At 37.7% G+C, this 20,723-nt stretch overlaps 1 protein-coding gene across 7 annotated transcripts in view; it reads left to right on the top strand.

The window, feature by feature from the left end:
- Nucleotides 1-20,723, top strand: part of ARHGAP24 (Rho GTPase activating protein 24) — a 476,741-nt gene that overhangs the window by 387,625 nt on the left and 68,393 nt on the right. For 6 of the 7 annotated variants that reach the window (XM_047799564.1, XM_047799566.1, XM_047799567.1 and 3 more), the window contains one exon: nt 19,713-19,835. The exons of the other annotated variant lie outside the window; for it this stretch is intronic. In XM_047799564.1, the coding sequence (XP_047655520.1) occupies nt 19,713-19,835 (123 nt within the window). The remainder of the gene's footprint in view (nt 1-19,712; nt 19,836-20,723) is intronic. 7 annotated transcript variants of the gene reach the window in all.

The following is a 20,723-nucleotide window of genomic DNA, read 5'->3' as shown; positions in this document are numbered from 1 at the left end:
TCTATTTTCGCACATGATCAGGCTCCATCATAAGTGACTAAACATAGTTCCCAGTGCTCCACAGCAGGATCTCATTGCTCATCCATTCCAAAGGCAATAGTCTGCAACTATTAACCCTAAGCTCCCAATCCATCCCACTCCCTTCCTCTTGGCAACCACAAGTCTATTCTCCAAGTCCATGATTTTCTTTTCTGTGGAAAGGTTCATTTGTGCCGTATATTAGATTCCAGATATAAGTGATACCATATGGTATTTGTCTTTCTCTTTCTGACTTACTATGTTGCCATTTTCTGATAACTTTAAATGGAGTATAGTCTATAGTATAATCTATATAAATATTGAATCAATATGGTATAAATCTGAAACTAATATAATATTGTAAATTAACTACACTTAAATAAACATTAATGTACTTTTAGAATACTTGGGGGGGAAAGTCGGTTTTAATTAAAAAAATAAACAAATAAAATGTAAAAAAAAACCCAATGTTTTCTGAGATATATTCCATAAAATCCCATCTCAAATCCCTTGAGATGACTTGAAAAGAAAAAATTCTATAGGCAAGTATGTGAGGGATACTCTGCATATTATCCTTTCTTAGAATTTTGGAGAACATTTATAAATATTAAGACTCTGAGATGTCCTGCAGAAATTCCATCTGTTTAACGTAGTACATTCAGTGGTTTCTCGGATGGATTTGATCCTGGATAACTTTTCATCACAAGGCATCTTTGGACATACTACTAAGTGACATTTGGCAAGATCTGAATTGTTATTGCATCGGTGCGGCTTTTTTTTTTTGTTTGTTTGCTCTTTAGGGCCGCACCCGAGGCATATGGAGGTTCCCAGGCCAGGGGTCTAATCAGAGCTGTGGACACCGGCTTACGCCACAGCCACAGCCACAGCAACATCAGATCCGAGCTGCGTCTGCAACCTACACCACAGCTCTCGGCAACGCCGGATCCTTAACCCACTGAGCAAGGCCAGGAATTGAACCTACAACCTTATGGTTTCTAGTCAGATTCGTTTCCACTGAGCCACGATGGGAATGCTAGTGCTGCTTTGTAATGCAATATGATTATGGCATCTTTGAGAATGTACAATTTTCAAAGCTATTGAGAATGATTATACCTTTGTTTAAACTTAGGAATGAAATATTTCTATTGCCTAACATGACATCTGGAAATTATATACTAAGGAGTCACACTGTTTTTGTATGATTTATTTGCCGATTGCATGAAACAATCAGGAAGAAAGCAAATAAATAAGTATATGTAATAGGTTTGTTTCAGTGGCTTAAATGGCCATTCCTTGAAAGGAATAATGGCTTTTTGTGAAGAGAAACTGCTAAGAGTGCCCTTATCAACATATAGTTAAACATCTGCTGAAGAGCAGTTTGGAAGCGAACCCATTTTGTGGGTGAGTGATCCTTTTCAAATCACAAGACTTTACACATAGACTGGTAACAAAACAATTTACAAATGCTTAATTAGTGCCTGTAATGGTAGGATCAAACCAAAAATTATGGTCAGAGGTCAGGGGACAGAGAATGTATCAAAATTCGTCACCTGATTTTTTTAAATTTAGCATTATATGCAAAAACATAGTTGGAGTTATCTTTAATTTGTGGTTTTTGTCCATTAGGAAAAAGTACTAGAGAAGTTCTGGGCTTGAAGGTAGAGATACAGTCATAATTCTAAGGAAGAAAGCATTTCCATAGCACTGGAAAATATGGAAAAGAAAGGAGGGCAAAGAAGGATTCGTTTTACCTTCCAGAGAAGGAGAAAAAAGAGGGTGATTTGTGAATCAGCATCTCCTCACGTCACACGGGCCAGTCACTAAGCTAGGCACAGAGGTGCATTATCTCATTGAAGTAGAACAAATTTTCTTTAAATCCTCTTTTTCTTCAGAAAAGATAATCTGCTGTTGGAAGTTACTAAAAAAAAAACCAGATGTGATAATGGACTTTTACAACTATTATCTGTATTTACACCATGTACTTCCTTTCTCCATTCTTCTTTCACCTGCCCCGTCCTCTCTCGTTCCCAATTCTTTCTTCCCTTTGAGAAGATGACCCTATGCTCTTTACCCAGTGAATCTGATTGAAGGTGTCAGGCACATAAACGAAGAGCTTTGCTTCCAAATGTTGGCGTGAAGAAAAGCTTCCCTGACGTTTGGTTTCCACTGAACATCAATCGTATGTGGAACATAAGCTCACTGTTGCCCCTTATTCCTACGCGAACACCAAGAGCATTCTGCCTTAAATATCATGACAGTGGGACCATGGGAAGCAGTCCATCTCCCCCTTACATTTCAGGAAGCAAAGGAAAGTAGAGCTTCATATGCCCGGTTTCAACCACGTAGATGATCTGAAGTTATGTCCGTGGGTTACTGCTCACATTTGATTCCTCCTGGTTGGCTTCATGATGCTGTCACCTGGGTGCCAATTAATACACTGGACATCTGTCAAGAAGGAACTGAAATCAGGCCATCGTCTTGCACCAAGGTCACTGCTAAGCTGTATTGAACCTGGTGTTAGAGGCCAAAGATATTGTCTAGTCCAGGAGCTGTATTATATGCAGGAGCTTTATAAGAGGAACTATTCAGGCATTGTTTTTCTTTTTCATTCTTCTCAGAGAAGATAGTGAAAGCCTATCACAAGTATTTCAGAACTATGACTACCACGCCTAGCATACAAAGTGCCCATTATAGATTTTTCCATCATGCTAAAACCCATCACTTATATAAAGAAGCTGCTTTTATCACTCTCTGCTATTTCTCAGAGTCAAATAAATAATGACGAACCATCATCTGGAAGGCAGGGAGTATGCTTACTTGGCTGAAATGGGGGTTTAGAAAGAAAGGACTAGTTGGGGTTGATAATATTCAAACTAACAAGGCTAGGATCAGTAACAGTGGCATTGGAACCTAAGGCAAAAGGGAAAATCAGTAATAGGGACCCTGCTTTTATTTTGATATTTCACTCATGATGCATTTTTCTTGTATTTTGTTTCTATCAAATATGTTTATAAAATATCATTAATTATGGAGTATTTTGGTGCTCCTTAAATTTTGTACCATTTTCATCTTGACTCTACAAACTAACATATGCGGAAAACTCAAAAGGCCTCTGGAAAATTGTAGGGGAAAAAACTCACCACATCGACCCCACATTTCATATAAGTAAACAGTAATCTCAAATTTCATCAAGTACTTGAGATTGTTTAGTGCCGAATATTGAACAGGAAAGTTTTCAGCATTGTTTGGCATCAATTTACAGATTGAGTCGCAGCCCAAGTTTCACGAGGAGCAGGATGAGGCAGATGGTGGCTGAGCTTCATGACCTGAGTGGTCTCCTGAATAGGTTTGTCCTTCCTCTTCAAGGCAGATTCCCCTCACCCACTAGTTCACCTCATTCTTTACGAATGAGAGGGTTTTTTATTATTGCTAATTTAAATAAAGGAGAAGGTTAAAGTCTTGGCAGGAGGACACATTCGATAAAGATGTAGACTGAATACGCAAAGAAGTGACTGATTTTTTTTTATCTTTATTGTAGATGCAAGATGAAAAAAAATGTATGATTTGCATAAAATCTTGCTTGGTCAGACATCTTACTGTGGAATCAGGATTCAGCCGTGATCAAATTCTGAGCCCCTTTTTTTGATTTTCAAGTTACCACTTTGTTTCTTTGTAGTTGTTAATTTATTCCTAGTGTTCATATGCTCCCACGTTCTAAAAAAAGAGAAAGCCCCCCTGTGGCTAGTTTATCCTTTGGTATTCCTGTAGCTGCCACCTTACTATTGGAAAGCCAAACAAATCTAGTTTATTTTGTTTAAAATTATACATGAATTGAAATCTTTAATAGATTTTTCTCACCTAAATCCCTTTATGAAAACTAAGTAGATGCATCCGGATGAATTCAGTTAAAAGAAGTATTATTTGATGCTTATCAAGGATGCTGCACTTCTTACTCTTTTTGAAATTGATTTCCTGAATGATTTTAACATTATATATTTTCTCTTTTCTTCTAGCTTTATGTGCAAATGAATTCCTGTCTGACACATTGTTATTACCAGCAAAAGTGTCAGCATGTATATGCATTTGTATGTGTGTAAGCATTGTATTTACTCACAATGCCCCTGCTTTTACTAAGAGTAAAAAGTGGATATTCCTATACTTCTTAATTTCCCTTGCTAGATGACACACTCACTACCAATGAACAAGAGTCATGACCTAAGCATCCTTGTATCTGACCTGGTTTAGTGCCTGCCATGTCATGTTGCTTATGAGGATTTCATCCCAAAAGTGACACCCTGTTGCTACTCTCTCTAGTTTAGGAAGCTTCTAAGAATGGGGCAATTATTGCCAACCCTGAACCTGGAAAATGATGGCAATAAACAGGAAGAACTTAGGAAGGCTCAAGAAAATGGGACCAGAAAATGCTCTGGTGGGGCTGAGGAGCTTCTCAGAGTTCAGACGTAGGCTGGAGGAAATCCAGAGCATGTGAAAGCCAACTCAGTCTGAGACATCACTGCAGAAGGGCCAGCTCAGCCAGGTCTTCACACACGCTGTGCCCTCATGCACTTACGTTCCCTCCCCGTCTGCAACACCACCTCAACTTTGAAACTGTTTATCAAAACACTTCTCAAAGTCCCCTGCTTTCAGAACATTCTTCCTGAGAAGTGACTATTTACTTATTACTTTCTTATTAAACGGTGCCTTTTATTCTCTGTTTCATAAAGGATTGCACCTGACTGTGTTCAGTTCATGCTTTCTCTGTAATCTTCTTCCATTTCATGTTTTGTCTCCTTCATGAGATTATAATGTCCTGGTGGAGATAGCGTATCATAAATTCTCTTCTGTACTCTCCACAGTGCCTTGGCAATCCTGAAAGTACGTAAAATTTAAGTAGGTGTGGCACTCAATTAATTTTAAGTTTATTGTTTTTCTTTTGCACTGAAGTTGCTGCCTAGGCTTTTAGAAATGAGGAGAATGCTGTGATGTAAAATCCACAAAGGGCATCATTTACTTAAACATAAATGATGCATTTTACATTTCATCAGGGCCCAATCAAAAAAAGGTGACCGATTCAAACTAGAATAATTTGCAGAAAGTTTTATACAAAGATATTACATAAAAAGTGTGAAAAGGATGTAGGGAGATTACAAACAATAGGGAGATAAGCTGGGTCTGATAATAGTGAAGGAGCCTTTCCAGGGGGAGGTCTAAGGGGCCGTGGCAGAGCGGTCTCAACAGAACTCTGAAGAAGAGTGCCGTGTAGAAAAATCGTCCTGAGGCCAGTAGTGCTTTTGGTCAAAATACAGAGCCATCCCAAAGCAACCCCAGAGCTAGGGAGCCAGGGAAAGAAATACGCTGATCTCACACTTCTTTCTCCTCCTATCTCCTGCCACCACTGCCTATGGGCCAGACTCAATTGAAAACTATGAGGATGGGAACGCAGTACTGTTACCCATTCAAGTCGGTCTCCATGGGTTGAGAGATGGGTGGGAAAGTACAGAGTGTATATGATGGGGCACGTGGAAGATATTTGGCGTATTATCTCCTAATGGAACCTTCCCTGATCCTGAAAAGCTTGTGCCATCAAGGGTATTGTTTTCTGTTAAAAAAATTAATGATAGACCCATATTTGAATTCGGTAAGTCAAATGCCTGTATGATGCCATTCCACTTTAATTACAAAACAACGTTACATGTGCTAATCCAAGAGATCCATAAAAAGGTCTATGAAAGTCAGACGGGGAAGGACAAACTTACCTTGGCAAGTCAGCAGGGTCTCCTTTGGGTAAGATCTTTAAAGGTCCTGATGAAAAGAGCAAGAAGGAAATGCTATTGCAGTGAGTTCAGGGTGAGTCATAGCATGACTCTGAAGAAACCAAGATCTTGGGAAGAGAGATTTCACCTTTGGGGTCAAACTGAAACCTGTTCAAACCCCAGCTCTTCCGTGTATTAGCTATGTGATGTTGGCAAATGAACAGAACTTCTCTGATGTTGAGTTTTATCACCTGTAAAATAAGTACATAATTCTTAACTCACAGGTTACTTTTACTGATTAAATGGGGTAAATGTATAAAACGTACCAATAATTATGTCCAGTTCTTCGGGATACTCTCTTAGCGACTATTCAAATTCTCATTCCACATTACAGAATCATAACCTGTCATGAGGCTGAGAAACTATAGAGGAAAAGGTAAACAAATCATCAACGAATAACTTTCTAGCTTGAATTCACATGGTAACTTTCATCTTGGGTGGTGGGTCACTTGTAACAGTTGGTAAAGCACTCCCACTGTTTCCTGTTTATGGTTGTTCTCTGCTGGCATCTCATTTCGATAGTGAATAATTTCACCTGTTTTTGCTCACTTCGTCCTTTGTAGTGTGTTGCAAACCACCAAGAGGTCTTCCTCGCGGGTTTCAGTATATTTTAGGTCAAGCTTCTGTGCATATTCAAGAGCAACAAATAATAAGGTTCAATGAATAGAGTCATAAAATTCTCCAATCCTCTGTCCACATATTAAAGAAAGATCTTTCCACAACGGTTACAGCTAGTTCAGGCTTGCTTTCTTCACCCCTCCTGAATAGGTTCAGGTTTTTCTATTATCTAAAATATTGAATTTGCTAACTTTGGTGTTGATGGACTCCACTGAAGGGAAACTCAATGACCTTGATGTAATCTTGCTTTCAACTACAAAATATTCTTCTTCAGTAACCAACTGGCTTCACATCCCTTTTCTTTTTTCTTTTTTTTAATTTAATCTTGGTGTTTATGTGTAGACATGTATGTCTGTCCATTCATGCTATGCCCTTGCCCCCATGTCCACTCACCACAAAAAAGAGATCAGGAAAGATGGCCTCTATCGATGAGCTCTTCAGTCGCTTTCTTAAATTATATTTTGAAAAAGTATTCTGTTATTTCTCATGGGTTTGTTTTTAGGAATCTTGCCTCTATAGCAATATGCCCATCGATCTGCCAGTCTGTATTCAGAGTTGAACCCGATTTAGGTTGGTAATTAGATATGAATTAGACTACATGCCCCCAAACAGCAACTGGTTTCCTGACTTGTAATGCTGCTGCAGACACCCACGGGTATTCATTAAATGTTAATTAATAATGGTATGCTGAGTTGAATTGACTTGTGGATTCTGGCTGATTGCCCTTCAATTTAAAATTATGAGCTACACAGCATCAATCTATCAGCAGGCAGGATCAAATTTTAATTTATTGCATGTGTCTAGAAAATTGCAGAGCTTTAGGAATTCAAAGAAGTAGATATTTGTGCTAGATATGAAAGATAATACATAAGAAAAAATGAATACAATGTAGAAGGTCTGACAGCTTTTTCAGGGGCTTTTTCTTGCCTTTGTTTCTCTTTAATTATAAGAAGTTCTCATTTGAACTCAGTTATCCAACAATCATTTAAAGTCCAGGTGGCTTTTTCAGTTTTTAGCATATCTGTGGCTAAGTGGATAATTATGAGGACTTGAAACATTCTGTATTGTTCCTGCCCAATTGTTCAGTCCTCTGAGTGGACATTATACTTCTCTTTGCTAAGGACACTCACTATTTTTTAATGTTTTGGAAGTTGTTGCAGATTATTTTGAGAAGTAGAAAGGAATTCTTGAAATATTTTAAGTTTTTTTTAGCTTTATGATGGTTCTCTAAGATGGTTCTCATTTGGAGTTCCCACTGTGGCTCAGCAGGTCCTGAACCTGACAAGTACCCATGAGGATTCAGGTTCCATCCCTGGCCTCACTCAGTGGATGAAGGATCTGGCTTTGCTGTGAGTTGTGGTATAGGTCGAAGACGTGGCTCCGGATCTGGCACTGCTGTGGCTGTGGTGTAGGCCAGCAGCTGCAGTTCCCTTTCAACCCCTGGCCTGGCAACTTCCATATGCCACAGGTGCAGCCCTGAAAAGAAAAAAAAAAAGATGGCTCTCATTTGTTGTAAGTGATTTTTAAATAAGACTCCATATTTATGTTTCCAGATGGCAAATGGTTATGAAAAGTCATAGTTTTAAGGAAGAATTTTAGATTTTCATCCATTTGCTTACTCAATATTATCTAAAATTATAAAATTAACTTTTTTAAAAGCCCAAGAAAACACTTCTATAATAATTTTTATATAACTAATCAGATTGATTCCAATTTGAAATAAAAAGAAAGAAGTTTAGTCTTCTGGTAAGATGGATTTAATGTATTTCTGAGCACTAAAATTAATCTGTGTCCATTAAGGATTTTTTTCTTAAATTATTTATGGGGAGTGCTTTTTGTTAGACATTCCTCAATACTATAGTTATTAGTATTGTATATCATATACTCTATTTAAATTAATATTCCATTAATTAAAGATTAGAAGGCTAGCATTTTCTGAGTCTTCAATTGTAGTTCCATTTTTCTTATTTATATATAAATCTAGAGAGTTATATTTTGTGATTAGAAAATAGCTTTTATTTGTTTTTGGTTAAAGCTCAGTAAACATGTATTTGATGAATTAGATTTCTCTAAATATTTAAACATTTTCTATACACTAATTGAAAACCCTGAATCTTTTTAAACTGTATATTTAATTCTCATTAGCACTTCCCTCACCTTCCAGGGCAGACATAGCGACTGGCCAAAATCTCCCCAAGTAGGTCACAAGTTACTTGGCAACCTATTATGTTCAAGCCTTTAGACATCGTAAATATCCTTCTGCCCACACATACTCTGTTTGGTTTCAAACTATCTTTTCACCAACTGATTTGCATTGAAGCGATACTACTTTTTATAATAAAATTTCCTGTCTGACTTATTAATCCTCATTGTATGGTCATTGTGATATTGAAAGTTGAAGGACTAACTTATCATAAGTAGTGAAATATTTTAATTCCAGAAAATTTGAAAGGAAACTCAGCTTTTTGAAATGGGGAAGACTGAACCGAGACATCTTGTCTACAAGAAGTTATGTTTTAAGGATCAAATGATCTGTAATGGACCCCAATGCAGTTATTTGTATGTTATTCATGTGTGTTTATTTTTAAAGAAAGTACCCTAAACATGTGTCCATGTCACCAGTATGAGAACTAAAGAGAGAAGGTTGGCATTGCATAGTGCTTCTGACAGTGTTAACCATTCTAAACTTGGATTAAGAAGCAGTTGTGGCATAGTATTCTTCATAGGAACTTCTATGTCTGAAGTCAATTTGGGAGCAACGTACAGCCTTCTGACCCTACTCCTTCTGCAGGCTCTTGGAATTAATTGTAATTAGAATGGGTCAGTTAGGTGAGACCCTTTAGCCCAGACATAGGATGAGGAATTAACAGTGTGAATATGGGGACTCTTTTCCACATTTATTGAGGAAATAGCTTACACTTGAGGAAATCATAGGGTTAGTATCTAATATGATTACATCAAGCAAGTTAGGAAAATATTCCTAAGTATCCTTACTTCTGAAACGCCAATAATCCTGCCAGTTTAGGTTTTTGACGCATTATACAAGTGAGCGCTCTGTGAAGTAGTGTGCTTTTACCTGAAAGGCTTGGTTTAAATTCCAGATTCCTAAGACGAATTTTATGTCTTACCTTCCCAAAAATCTATACATGAAAGCTCATGAAACTCAGAAAATTCATGACCTATGGGAAACAAAACACAGTGTACACTTGAGTTGTTCTGATTGCAAAGTTAATTTTAATTGCTTAAGAGAGAACAAAATTAAACCTAAATCAGAGTTCTTCTTAATTTTACATTACCACAACGATTACTCGTTGCCATTTGTTGAGCGGAATAACTCAATTTTGAGCTATGTATCATAGCGTTTTATTTTAAAACATCAATTCTTTTCTATATACCAAAACACACTTTATATAACTGCTGCCATGTAAAATTGGGTAATTAGCATCTGTGGCAATTAAAACTAATAGTGTATAAAGAAAATTATTCCAATTAGATGAAGTTGCCAGAAATTTCCCATTGTGCAGACACCTAAAACTTGTGTTCAAATAAAGCTAGTAAAATTGAACTTTTAATAAAATGATTCATCAATTTAAGCTTAGTCCTTTCTTAGGTTGCCCCTAGACAGAGCTGTGAAGAAACAGCAGCTTGATGTGACTTGTTCTTCTTTCAATGATCCTCTTCTAAATGTTTTACGTATTTTGAAAGTAATAACCTTTGGAGGAAATCAATTATATTAATGGTCAAGCCTTATTAAAGATACTGAACAGGGTGGGAAACTTTGAGCCCAACTTTAAAGAAATACAGTCTTTAAACCTCCATTCTGCTACATCCTCAATTTTTCCCTCTCCAGTGAATAATTCCCATGAGAATATAATATTCTGTAATGTTTCTCCTCTTAAGTCCCCTTGTCCTCACAAACCCCCTACCCACCCCTTACTGCCCCTCATTCTCTGCTCCTCTACACATGAAAATGCCTGGAAAAGTTGTTCAGACTGGCTGTTTCCTTTTCTCTCTTCCACAATCTCAGGAACACGTTCCAGTGATGACTTTATTTGTGCTGCCCTGGTTGATCTTTCAAGGTCACCAATAATCTCCATGTCACCTAATCCTATGGCTCCTGCTTCCCCTACCTTATTGATCTGTATAGAGTCCTCATTTGCTTTAACGCCCTCAACAGCATTTGACTCATCTGATCACTTTCTTTACCCCGTCCCTCTTGTTTCCCTTCGCACCTTCTCAGTTCCACGTTGCTGATTCCTTTTATTTTCTCAATCTCTAAAAGTCGGCGCTCCCTTGAACTTCTTGTGCTCTAGTCTAGCTACAGTATTCCCTGGGGGTTTCATCGAGGTCTGTGTCTTTATATACTGTCATGTTGGTGACTTCCAAATCTGTATTTTCAGTGTAGACGTCAGCCCTGTACTCCAGCCTTTGTCTTGTTTGCTGCTATATCCTCACCGCTTAGAAGAGTGACTGGCACAATACAGGGGCTCCATAAGTATGCATTGAGTAAAGGAATGAATGTTCTGCTTTACTTCTCAGGGTTATTGTAGAAACCAGATAAAACAAGCAATACGAAAGTAACTTACCCTGCAATTGCCAACTGATATTATTATTAATCTTGCTATTTGCGCCATTCCAAAACAGCAAAAGGAGTGGGATATGAGAGGATTTTTTAAATGTATTTCAACAGTCTAATCTAGATCGTCCAAAATGGCATGTCTACCCAAAGTCAATGCCCTACTTCACTCATGAAACTCTCAGCATCAGGAAAAGAGGGATGATGAATCTGTATTCAAGTACAAAAATAAATGCTCTAACATTTGCTCTGATAGAAGTATGGTATCTTTAATGCATGAGGCCCACAAATTTGTTAGACTCAGTAATCCCAACTTGAATGACATGTCCTTGCAAAACTAGTTGCAGAGTGTTAATCATTTACAATGCAAAGAAGCAATTAGATAAGTTATATGATTCATAGATTCAAAGCCTAGTACTTTCTGGCTGAGTGGCTGTCAGTGAAAGAATAAGAAATAAGATGTGGATACAAGTTAATAGGATGAGTGTGGTTGAAATACTCAAGTTCTAAAATTAGAGCCTCCGTCGGTTATAACAACTTCTCTTACAAGTTATTGGTTCTCCAACTTTATGATGCATTCGAATCTTCCGACAGGCGTCTTCAAGCACATATGACCTGGTTCTACCACCGTGGTTTCTGATTCAGCTGGGTTTGGGCCCAAGCATTTACATTTCTAACAAGTTCTCCTTTCTTCCTTTCCTTTTGGACACATACCACGGTTTCATCTCATACTGAAAATGCCACCATAAAAGGTTTCTTGCTATGTTTATGTGGAATATAAAGTTCAGTGTAACTCCAAGATGTTTCTCCAAAATTCTCCAATATTCCCCAATATTAAGGTCAGCATTTATACTATTAAGGGACCTCCTGAGTAAAAAGTGCTTTTAATGTTAGATCCGTTCAAGTCAACAGACTGTCTGCCTTGCTTCTTTAACTGGGAATGGCATTCCATGTGCTGCAGGTTGTAGATGACGTCATTAGGACGTGCTTTCATTCGTGACTTCTATCTGTATCATCACGGCGGGTGTGACACTGATCTGAATGCACAGGTCATTTCTTCTAGCTGCCTTCCTTCTATAAGATGTTAAATTCATTGATCTCCTAAACCAAACCAAGCTAAGTTAGAAGACATGAATTCTGGATACCCTGGCTCTTCCAAGGAAATGTTGTACTTTTATTTCTCAGAAGTTTTAATCAGAAATATTTAATTAGATGCTGAGAAAGCAGTGACTAGGTTCTAGGCCTCTACCATAGGTGAAAGTCAAAATAGACTGTTGGATTTAAACTGAGATCCTGTTGGCCACTCAGTGCAATCTGGGAAACAACTATATTCAAAATGTAATAAATCATATCATCTTTACAGTTAACGTGCTCAATACACATAGATTTTTTGAAAACATAAGTCTGAGAAATGTGAAAAATTAGTGGAAATATAAACTATGCCTATTTAAGGCTCAAACTTTTTCATTAATCATTTAAATTAAATGTATTACAATTGTCCTTTTAAAACCATGACGAATGTGAAAATCAATATTTACTTGAAAGATAAATCAGTAGTTACTTTCCTATAAAAAGACTTTTCTTAAAAAAACCCAAATATATTCAGGATACTTTTCCAAAAGTAAGCTGCTTTCCTGCATTTTTAAAGGATTCAAGTTATCAGTATTTAATTTATTAAAAATTTTAGGGTCAAAGTGATGATTCGTGGCAATAACAGTAACAGCAGAGCATCCCATGTCCCAACACGATACAGAATATTTTATGGTATTATTCCTCCAACTAATTCACAGCAATGTTATAAGGCGAGTACTCTTTTCACCCTCAGTTCAAACAGAGGGACCGCACAGCTAGTCAATGAGTGATATGAACTTGAGGAGTCTGGCTTCACTGTCCCAACTATTAACCACTTTTCAGTACCTCTTTACAAGCACATATTTGTTTTTGCATCTCGATCCAGGTAGCAGTTTGCTCTAATAGTCACATATTTGGATATGTCTTGTGGTGAAGTTTGCAGAAAGGCAATCAGAAATAATTTGTAGAGTACAGAATTTTTAGGTTAGTGCTTTCTATATCTGTAGCTGTGTAAACAGATTCCCAATAAATCATTTCTAAATTTAATTATTAGAAATCTACCATAATTAATAAATGCCAATCAATCTATGATCGCTTAATAAATGTCTACTTACAGCTACTTTCAGATTAAACATAATCTTGCTCTATATTATAGGAGGATTCCTTCTTGTAAAGAGATTGTGCCCTAGTAAGGGGTATGAGAAATATGTAAAACAGTGTAATAAAGTATTCATAAAATTAAAAGGCAGCTTTAATATTATTAAAATGTAAGACTACATCTAGTAATGTGTTTGTTGTGTACTGACTACAAACTACAAACAGAATGATGGTTACAGCCACTGGCCTTTAATTAATTCTCATTTTCTGGTTTAAGGGGTTTTAAAATTTTTTAAATCTCATTAAAGATTAATGCAACTTTTCTGTTGACACATTGCACTGAAATTTTGCTGCTGTGATGTTTGTGAAATTAACCTTTGAGGGAGAAATACTTGGAAAAAACTTGATTAGCAAAGCATACCAAAACTCGTAATTTTCATTTAACAATACCTCTGTAACACAAAACAATATGAAAAAAAGTAAATGCGGTATTGAATAAGGCCCATTTGTTTTCTGGCCTTATTTTGTAAATTATGTGCTGTTTTATTACTTTTGTTGTTGTTTTTAAGTGGTGATAGTATCCATAGAAACTTATAATTTGTTGCTTGTACTTCATATAATAACACTGGTTGTTTTCCAAGTAGCCGTCTCCATAAAAGGGAAGAAATGTTTTTATATCTCAGTAATATTCCACTGATATGCTTCAGCATTGACTTCATATCTTATCGTTTATCATTAGAGGTCTTCTCCTAATAAAGACTCAAACTAAGCTTTGAAGAAAGTAATAATTAAAAAATTAAGACCTTGCAGTTGCATGGTAAAAATTAATAGTCCTACTTAGAACACTGAAATATTTTCTGTAAGCCCTAATTACACAGATAGTACTAGGTCTCGATTTGGCCTGATTCGCAAGTGGGAAGAGGAAACGGTTTGCCCTTGAATTATTAGCAGTTTCAGAGGTGTTCACTGAAATGCCCTAACGTGTGTACCATGAACTTTGCTTGGAAACCAAACCCGGATGTTCGTGACCACAGTTTCCCTTCTGCAACTTGTCTTAAAGTCTAAGTACAAACCAATAATTCATTGTGTATCTTTAAATGTTTGTTTATTTGCAATGATACACATATAATACCTCATTTCTGATTAATTATTATTATTTGCATTCATAACTTTGACAATTTACAACAGTTTTTCTCCAAGGAGAAAAAAAAAAAAAAAAGATCTACCTTGGTGACTTTTTTGGGGAAATTTCCACACAATAAATTCAATAAAGTATTTCTTTAAATATATTCTTTAAAGAAGATAGCAGTCCCTTTCACTGAGAAAGTCCTAGTTACTTGACTGGCCTGTACTCTGAGCAATGCTGGGCTCCTGACCCAAATCTTTCTGCGGGAATGTATTCAGGGATGTATTTAGGGAAAAAGGGAGAAGAGGTTATAGGTATATCAGTGAGAATTCAAAAATCGAACAATGTTTTTGTTTGTTTGTTTGTTTTTTGTCTTTTTTTGGGCTGCACCCACAGCATATGGAGGTTCCCAGGCTAGGGGTTGAATCGGAGCTGTAGCCGCCAGCCTACACCGCAGCCACAGCAACTCAGGATCCAAGCTGCGTCTGCGACCTACACCACAGTTCATGGCAACACTGGATTCTTAACCCGCTGAGCAAGGCCAGGGATCGAACCCGCAACCTCATGGTTCCTAGTTGGATTCATTAACCACTGAGCCACGACAGGAACTCCCAAAATCAAACAATGTTAAGAAGCACTTAGTGGAGTTCCCGTCGTGGCGCAGTGGTTAACGAATCTGACTAGGAACCATGAGGTTGCGGGTTCGGTCCCTGCCCTTGCTCAGTGGGTTAACGATCCGGCGTTGCCGTGAGCTGTGATGTAGGTCGCAGATGCGGCTTGGATCCTGTGTTGCTGTGGCTGTGGCGTAGGCCGGCGGCTACAGCTCCGATTATACTCCTAGCCTGGGAAACTCCATATGCCTCGGGAGCGGCCCAAGAAATGGCAAAAAGACAAAAAAAAAAGAAAGCACTTAGTGAGATGAGTGGTGATTACCCTCCAGCTCACCTTGGTTTTTTATGGATTAGTGCTTTCATAACCATGCAATTCTTATCGTTCATTCTTTTCAATTTTATATATTCCAAAACAACATGTGGTTGAACATCTGGAAAATACAGAAAAATGTGATAGGAGAGCAAAAAAACTTCTAATCCTGGCAGTCACAGACAATCATTGTTAAAATTACTGTGTATTTCAATCTAAGATCTTGGAGTTCCACTGTGGTTCAGCAGTAATGAACCTGATTAGTTTCCATGAGGATGCAGGTTCAATCCCTGGCCTTGCTCAGTGAGTTAAGGATCTTGCGTTGCCCTGAGCCGTCTGTAGGTCACAGACATGGCTCGGATCTGGCGTGGCTGTGGTTGTGGAGCAGGCCAGCGGCTATAGCTCCTATTTGACTCCTAGCCTAGGAGCTTTCATATGCCGCAGGAAGAGCCCTAAAAAGACAGAACAAATTTAAAAATTTTAAAAATCATAAGATCTTATTTATCTGACTTTCTACCTCTAGAGATAATATTATTTGTAATTTTTATATTTCCTTGTATATAATAAAATGAATATTAATACCTTGTATATAATGAAAACATATTAATAAGTATTCTTCAAAATCCTGTTTTAGGGACTGCAGCATAAGGCATATTATCCATACTGCTATAAGCACTGAGCGTTTTGTTGGCGTACCATTTCCAATATTTCCTCTTAAATACTTGAAAATTATTTGCAAAGTTTTTCATTCAAAATACCATCTTTTGTTTGGAGTTTTCTTATGGCCCAGCGGGTTAAGGCTCCAGTGTTGTCACTGCAGTGACTTGGGTTGCTACTGTGGCCTGGGTTTGATCCCTGGCCTGGGAACTTCCCCATGCCACAGGAATGGCCCCCCACGATTTATCTTTTTATTTTATAATTATAAGAGGAGTTGAAATTTTCACATGGTCAATATTTGTATTGCTTTTTTGAATTAACTGTGCATCTATTGGAATGTAGATTTTTTTAACTTATTTTTAAATTTCACATTAAGCTTTTCCTTAATCTACTAAATTCACTAGGCTTTTCTTCACCTACTTTTGAAATTTTGTGCAAGTTAATCGTGGCAAGTATTTTATTTCAGAGAATTTATTTTATTTCTGGGAGGGAAACAATTCACCTCAAATGCAAACACATAGACGATCCCAGTGAAAGGTGGATGCTTTCACATACTTTCAGTTACATATGAACAAGTAAAATTGAATGATGTGACCTACTTGGTTAACTTGAAATCACAAGCACTCGAAGTGTTAACACTAGCACTAAAGCATTGCTGCTAATGCAAGGCAACATCTAAAAGGTGTGTACAATTGACTTTAATATGTGTTCTTTAAAATGTGTGCAAATTCACCATCATGATAGTATTACACAATCAAAATAAAAAGTAAGACTGCATAGATAGCTATGTCCAAGCAGAATTGAAGAATGGACAGTGTGTACTGGTTATACCCTATGCATCTGTATATGCACATGTGCGTGGATTGAGACGGCCATGACTACGATGCTTTCAATCCAGTGATAATTACATCCCAGGCTGCTTTTTAAAATTTCACCTTTTGAGAGAACTTCAGATTCACGAATAGTGAAATGGAACATTAAGCCCCATAAAGGATTCATAAACAGAGTGAAACTTGATCTGCATGGTTGAAAGTCAAAATTAAATTCATACATTGATCACATCATACATTTAATATGTCGTCTTTGAAACTCTTCAATGGGAAGGCACAGTGCCAGGCCCTTAGAACTAAAGGATTATGAATTAGAACAGATAGCATCTCCAGTTAGAAATCATATAACTTTAGTACAGAGAATTCAATGCATGGCTATATAAATATCTCTAATTGTTGTAATCACGTTCTTAGGAATCAGTCTTTTATTTCCACCGAGATTTGAGATTCGTAGAAAAAGTTTTTCTAAACCTTCTCCCCCTCTTGCTAATTCACTGAGGAATCAAGATCTATATCCATGGGTGCAATTCACTGAGGAATCAAGATCTATATCCATGGGTGCAATTTCATATCCCTGATTGGCAGTCAAAATGAGATTCGGGGTCAGACACACAGCATCATTTTTAGAGAGACAGAATCAAACGAAAAGTCAGGGGATAATGGCCAGTTTTATTTATCATCCTCTTTGTCCCCTGCTTTTAGGCAGAAACACACTCCAGAGGCTGTCACTCACTCTCATTACGAGGGCTGTTTCTGCTGAGGCTGGGAGGGACACAGCAGGATATTGCTGTCTGAATTGCTAAGCATCCTCCAGGGAAGGACAATAATTAAAATATTCTGATTTCAAAATGGTAATTTTTCATAAGTGGATCAGAATACAGAATAAATTTTTAGCACTGTGCCATGCCAAATGAAGCATCTTTTTAATTTGTCATTTAATTCTTTCTTCCACTTATATGTGATATAGTCATGCATGTACATATTAATGTGTAGCAAATTTCCATACATGTACAATGGACAATTTTAATATGCTTTGTTATGTATAAAAGAAAGATAGTCTATTAAAGAATTCCCATGTATGAATATTATTAACTAATTTTTCCCTACTTAACTAGCACACTAGACTAGTTGTATATCTCTGAGGTCAAATTTAATGTAATTCGTCCTTTTTGCATTTGTAGGTGTAGGAAGCAGTTAAATCAGACTGAATTAATATTTACAGAATTTCTCTTTTAGCCAAACGCGGTGCTAGCATTTTAATTTACTTTTTCATTTAATTCTCACCAAAATTTACTGTATAGGGATTATTATTTCTAAAGCCTGACTAAAGATCTTGAGTTTCCAATATTTTATGATTTCCCAGAAGTCATACAGCTAATATAAAAGGGATTGTGATTTCGGCTCAGTTTTCTCTGACTTCCTGAACCTATGCTTTTTCAGGTACACGTTGTTTCAACTGGTATTGACCTAGGATGGACCTAGAGGGGCAAGAGGGTCATTGTTTCCCTAATAGTGGGATGTTCTCTTTAATGTGGGAAGGCTCATCTTGTTTATTCAAGAGGTTTGTAAATATTAGGAAACTGATTTGATGTGGTCCCTAGCCCCCCCCCACCCCAAGTCCAGTTGTATTGATATATAAAACACTACTGCTGGTTGTTCACGTGGTTGGTTTCAAGGTATTGCACTTCTCTGACCTCTAGCTGTTGTATGAATTTATACCAACGCTAGGAGAGTTGTATTTCTCAGCCTAGGGTGTGTGTATAAAATTCTGAGGTCACAAACGCAAATGGCTAGAGTTTTCAATGTTGTGCATGAGGTTGGGTGTGACAGAAGAGGGAGTGGGGAGACCCATTGTACATGGAAGGGTGCGAGCTCCTTATAAGGTGTTTGTTTTTGAGCCCCCTCAGTGGCAAGGTGCCGGACCGGGCTCTCAGAGCAGAAGGGTTATGACTTAGAACAGATGGCATCCGCCATGGCCTTAAAAAGAAACAAACAACTACCATGTCTTCAACAAACGAAACAGTTGGAAGTGAATTAACCCAACCCAAAGCTGCAAGGTTACCGCACCGGGTGAACCTCAACTGTTTATAAATTGAGCACCTTAGAAGTTGCTATAATACTGAAATATTCTCAGAATTCAATTAAGTACTTAATGGTCTGTTTTCTTCATGATTCCTCTGCGAACAACCCTAATTCTGTTCAAAGAGAGTCAAGCAGAGCAGTCACTGATACTTGTCCACAGACAAACCCCTTTAAACGTAAAAATGCTTGAAGACCTCCAGCATTATGTCAAAGTTGATATTAGAGATTATAGGGATTTTCAAATGTGTAAGTTGGTTTGGGGGGTGGGAGGCGGGGAGTAGGAGATGCTGCCAAGCTTGGAAACACTGCTAGGATTTCCTAAAGCTCACCTATGAGGCGAGGGCCATCTATCTAGGTGTTGATCTGGCCACTGCGACGGGCCAGGCTCATGCCTGCTTTTGCTTTTCCCAAGTGGCTTGTCTCCCTTTTCTGGAACTCCCACGCTCAGCCTTGATGAGCCGCTGGCCTCACTGTGTGAGCAGAGTCAGACGGTTCCCACTTGCTTCGGCTGGCAACTCCGGCTCTGTGGACCACTTCTCCATCTTTCACGTGCCTTTTGCTCTTTTTTCCCTATTCAGCAGTGCAGTGTGAATGGATTGGATTATGAGTTCATGCAGGCCTATGGATTGTTGCTAGGACCAAAGAACAGCTAGGCTTTGTTTGGGGAATGCCATTTGTTTGCTGGCTTTCTCCTGGAGACAGAAGAGGCTTTCCTTTTTCAGCAGACGTTTTCTTTCCCCCCATGCTGAAACCATGGTAAACATTTCCGATTCCTTGGGTGGAACCTAGTGCGAGCTGCATTAGGTACGGTCTCTACCGCAGAGATCCCCTCGGAGGCTGCTGACGGGCCGTCTTCCACTGAGCACACACTCAGGCGTTACTGTTTACTGCTGCTGTTACAGGAGGCAATCGAGATCGAATGACGGCAAATCATGAGAGCTACCTCCTTATGGCGAGCACCCAGAATGATATGGAAGACTGGGTCAAGTCCATCCGCCGAGTCATATGGGGACCATTTGGAGGAGGTGAGTATATTTTAAAATCTCAGAAAGACAGAAAGGTAGGCCAACCCTGTTCATCTTTCCCCCCAGCCAGTGTCACTGTCAGCTCCTACCTCCAGATGGATGAAGGTTAAAATAAAGAGTAAACTATTCCTTTACTTTTAGACACACATCTAAGTAACTCCTAGAAGTTTGCTTTAGGTCAAATGTCATGAATAACCAACCTTCTTCCATGAGTGTTTTGAACTATAAAAAGGGGTAGTTTTTTTAAATTAATTAATTATTTTTAAATGATTTTTATTTTTTCCATTATAGTTGGTTTGAATATTTTTCTTTTATTTTGGATTTTTCCATTTTATTAATAATACATAGTTATGCGCCTGATACCATAAATACAGATAAGTTAATAACATGTAGATGTGGAGCAAAAAAACATTTTGACTATTAATTTTGGAAGAGATTTCAGCACCTAGATGCTCGGTGGAATCAAAGATGAGTAGCAAAGCATTGGGTGACAATCTGCTGATGATCAGATTAAAAAGAAGAAGCCTTACGACTAGGAAAATAGTTGGATTTGAGAGTTTTTTTAGTATTACTTAATGCAGTGTAGAGAACGAATCATGTGAAGAATAAGCTATGTGGTGCTGTGGATAGAACTGAAAGGAGGAAGGAAGGATAAAAGACATGATCTTTTATATCAAGGAATATAAAATAGAATGATATAAATAGAAAAAACATTTAAAGAAAAATTCAATAAATGGAGCCAAATAAATAAGGACCTCAACATAGCCCATCTGTAACCAACTTGTATTTCCAAGATCCTAAAACCTAATTATTTCATGTGGCTGTAGCTATAATCAATGGTATAAAATCAAATTCGTGTTTAGGAAAGCAATCACAATGTTCATATTT

The sequence above is a fragment of the Phacochoerus africanus genome, chromosome 10 (genome assembly GCF_016906955.1).
Source record: "Phacochoerus africanus isolate WHEZ1 chromosome 10, ROS_Pafr_v1, whole genome shotgun sequence".
Lineage (NCBI taxonomy): Eukaryota > Metazoa > Chordata > Mammalia > Artiodactyla > Suidae > Phacochoerus > Phacochoerus africanus.
Note: the sequence above shows the minus strand (reverse complement) of the source record. Positions and strands in the feature narration are given on the sequence as shown.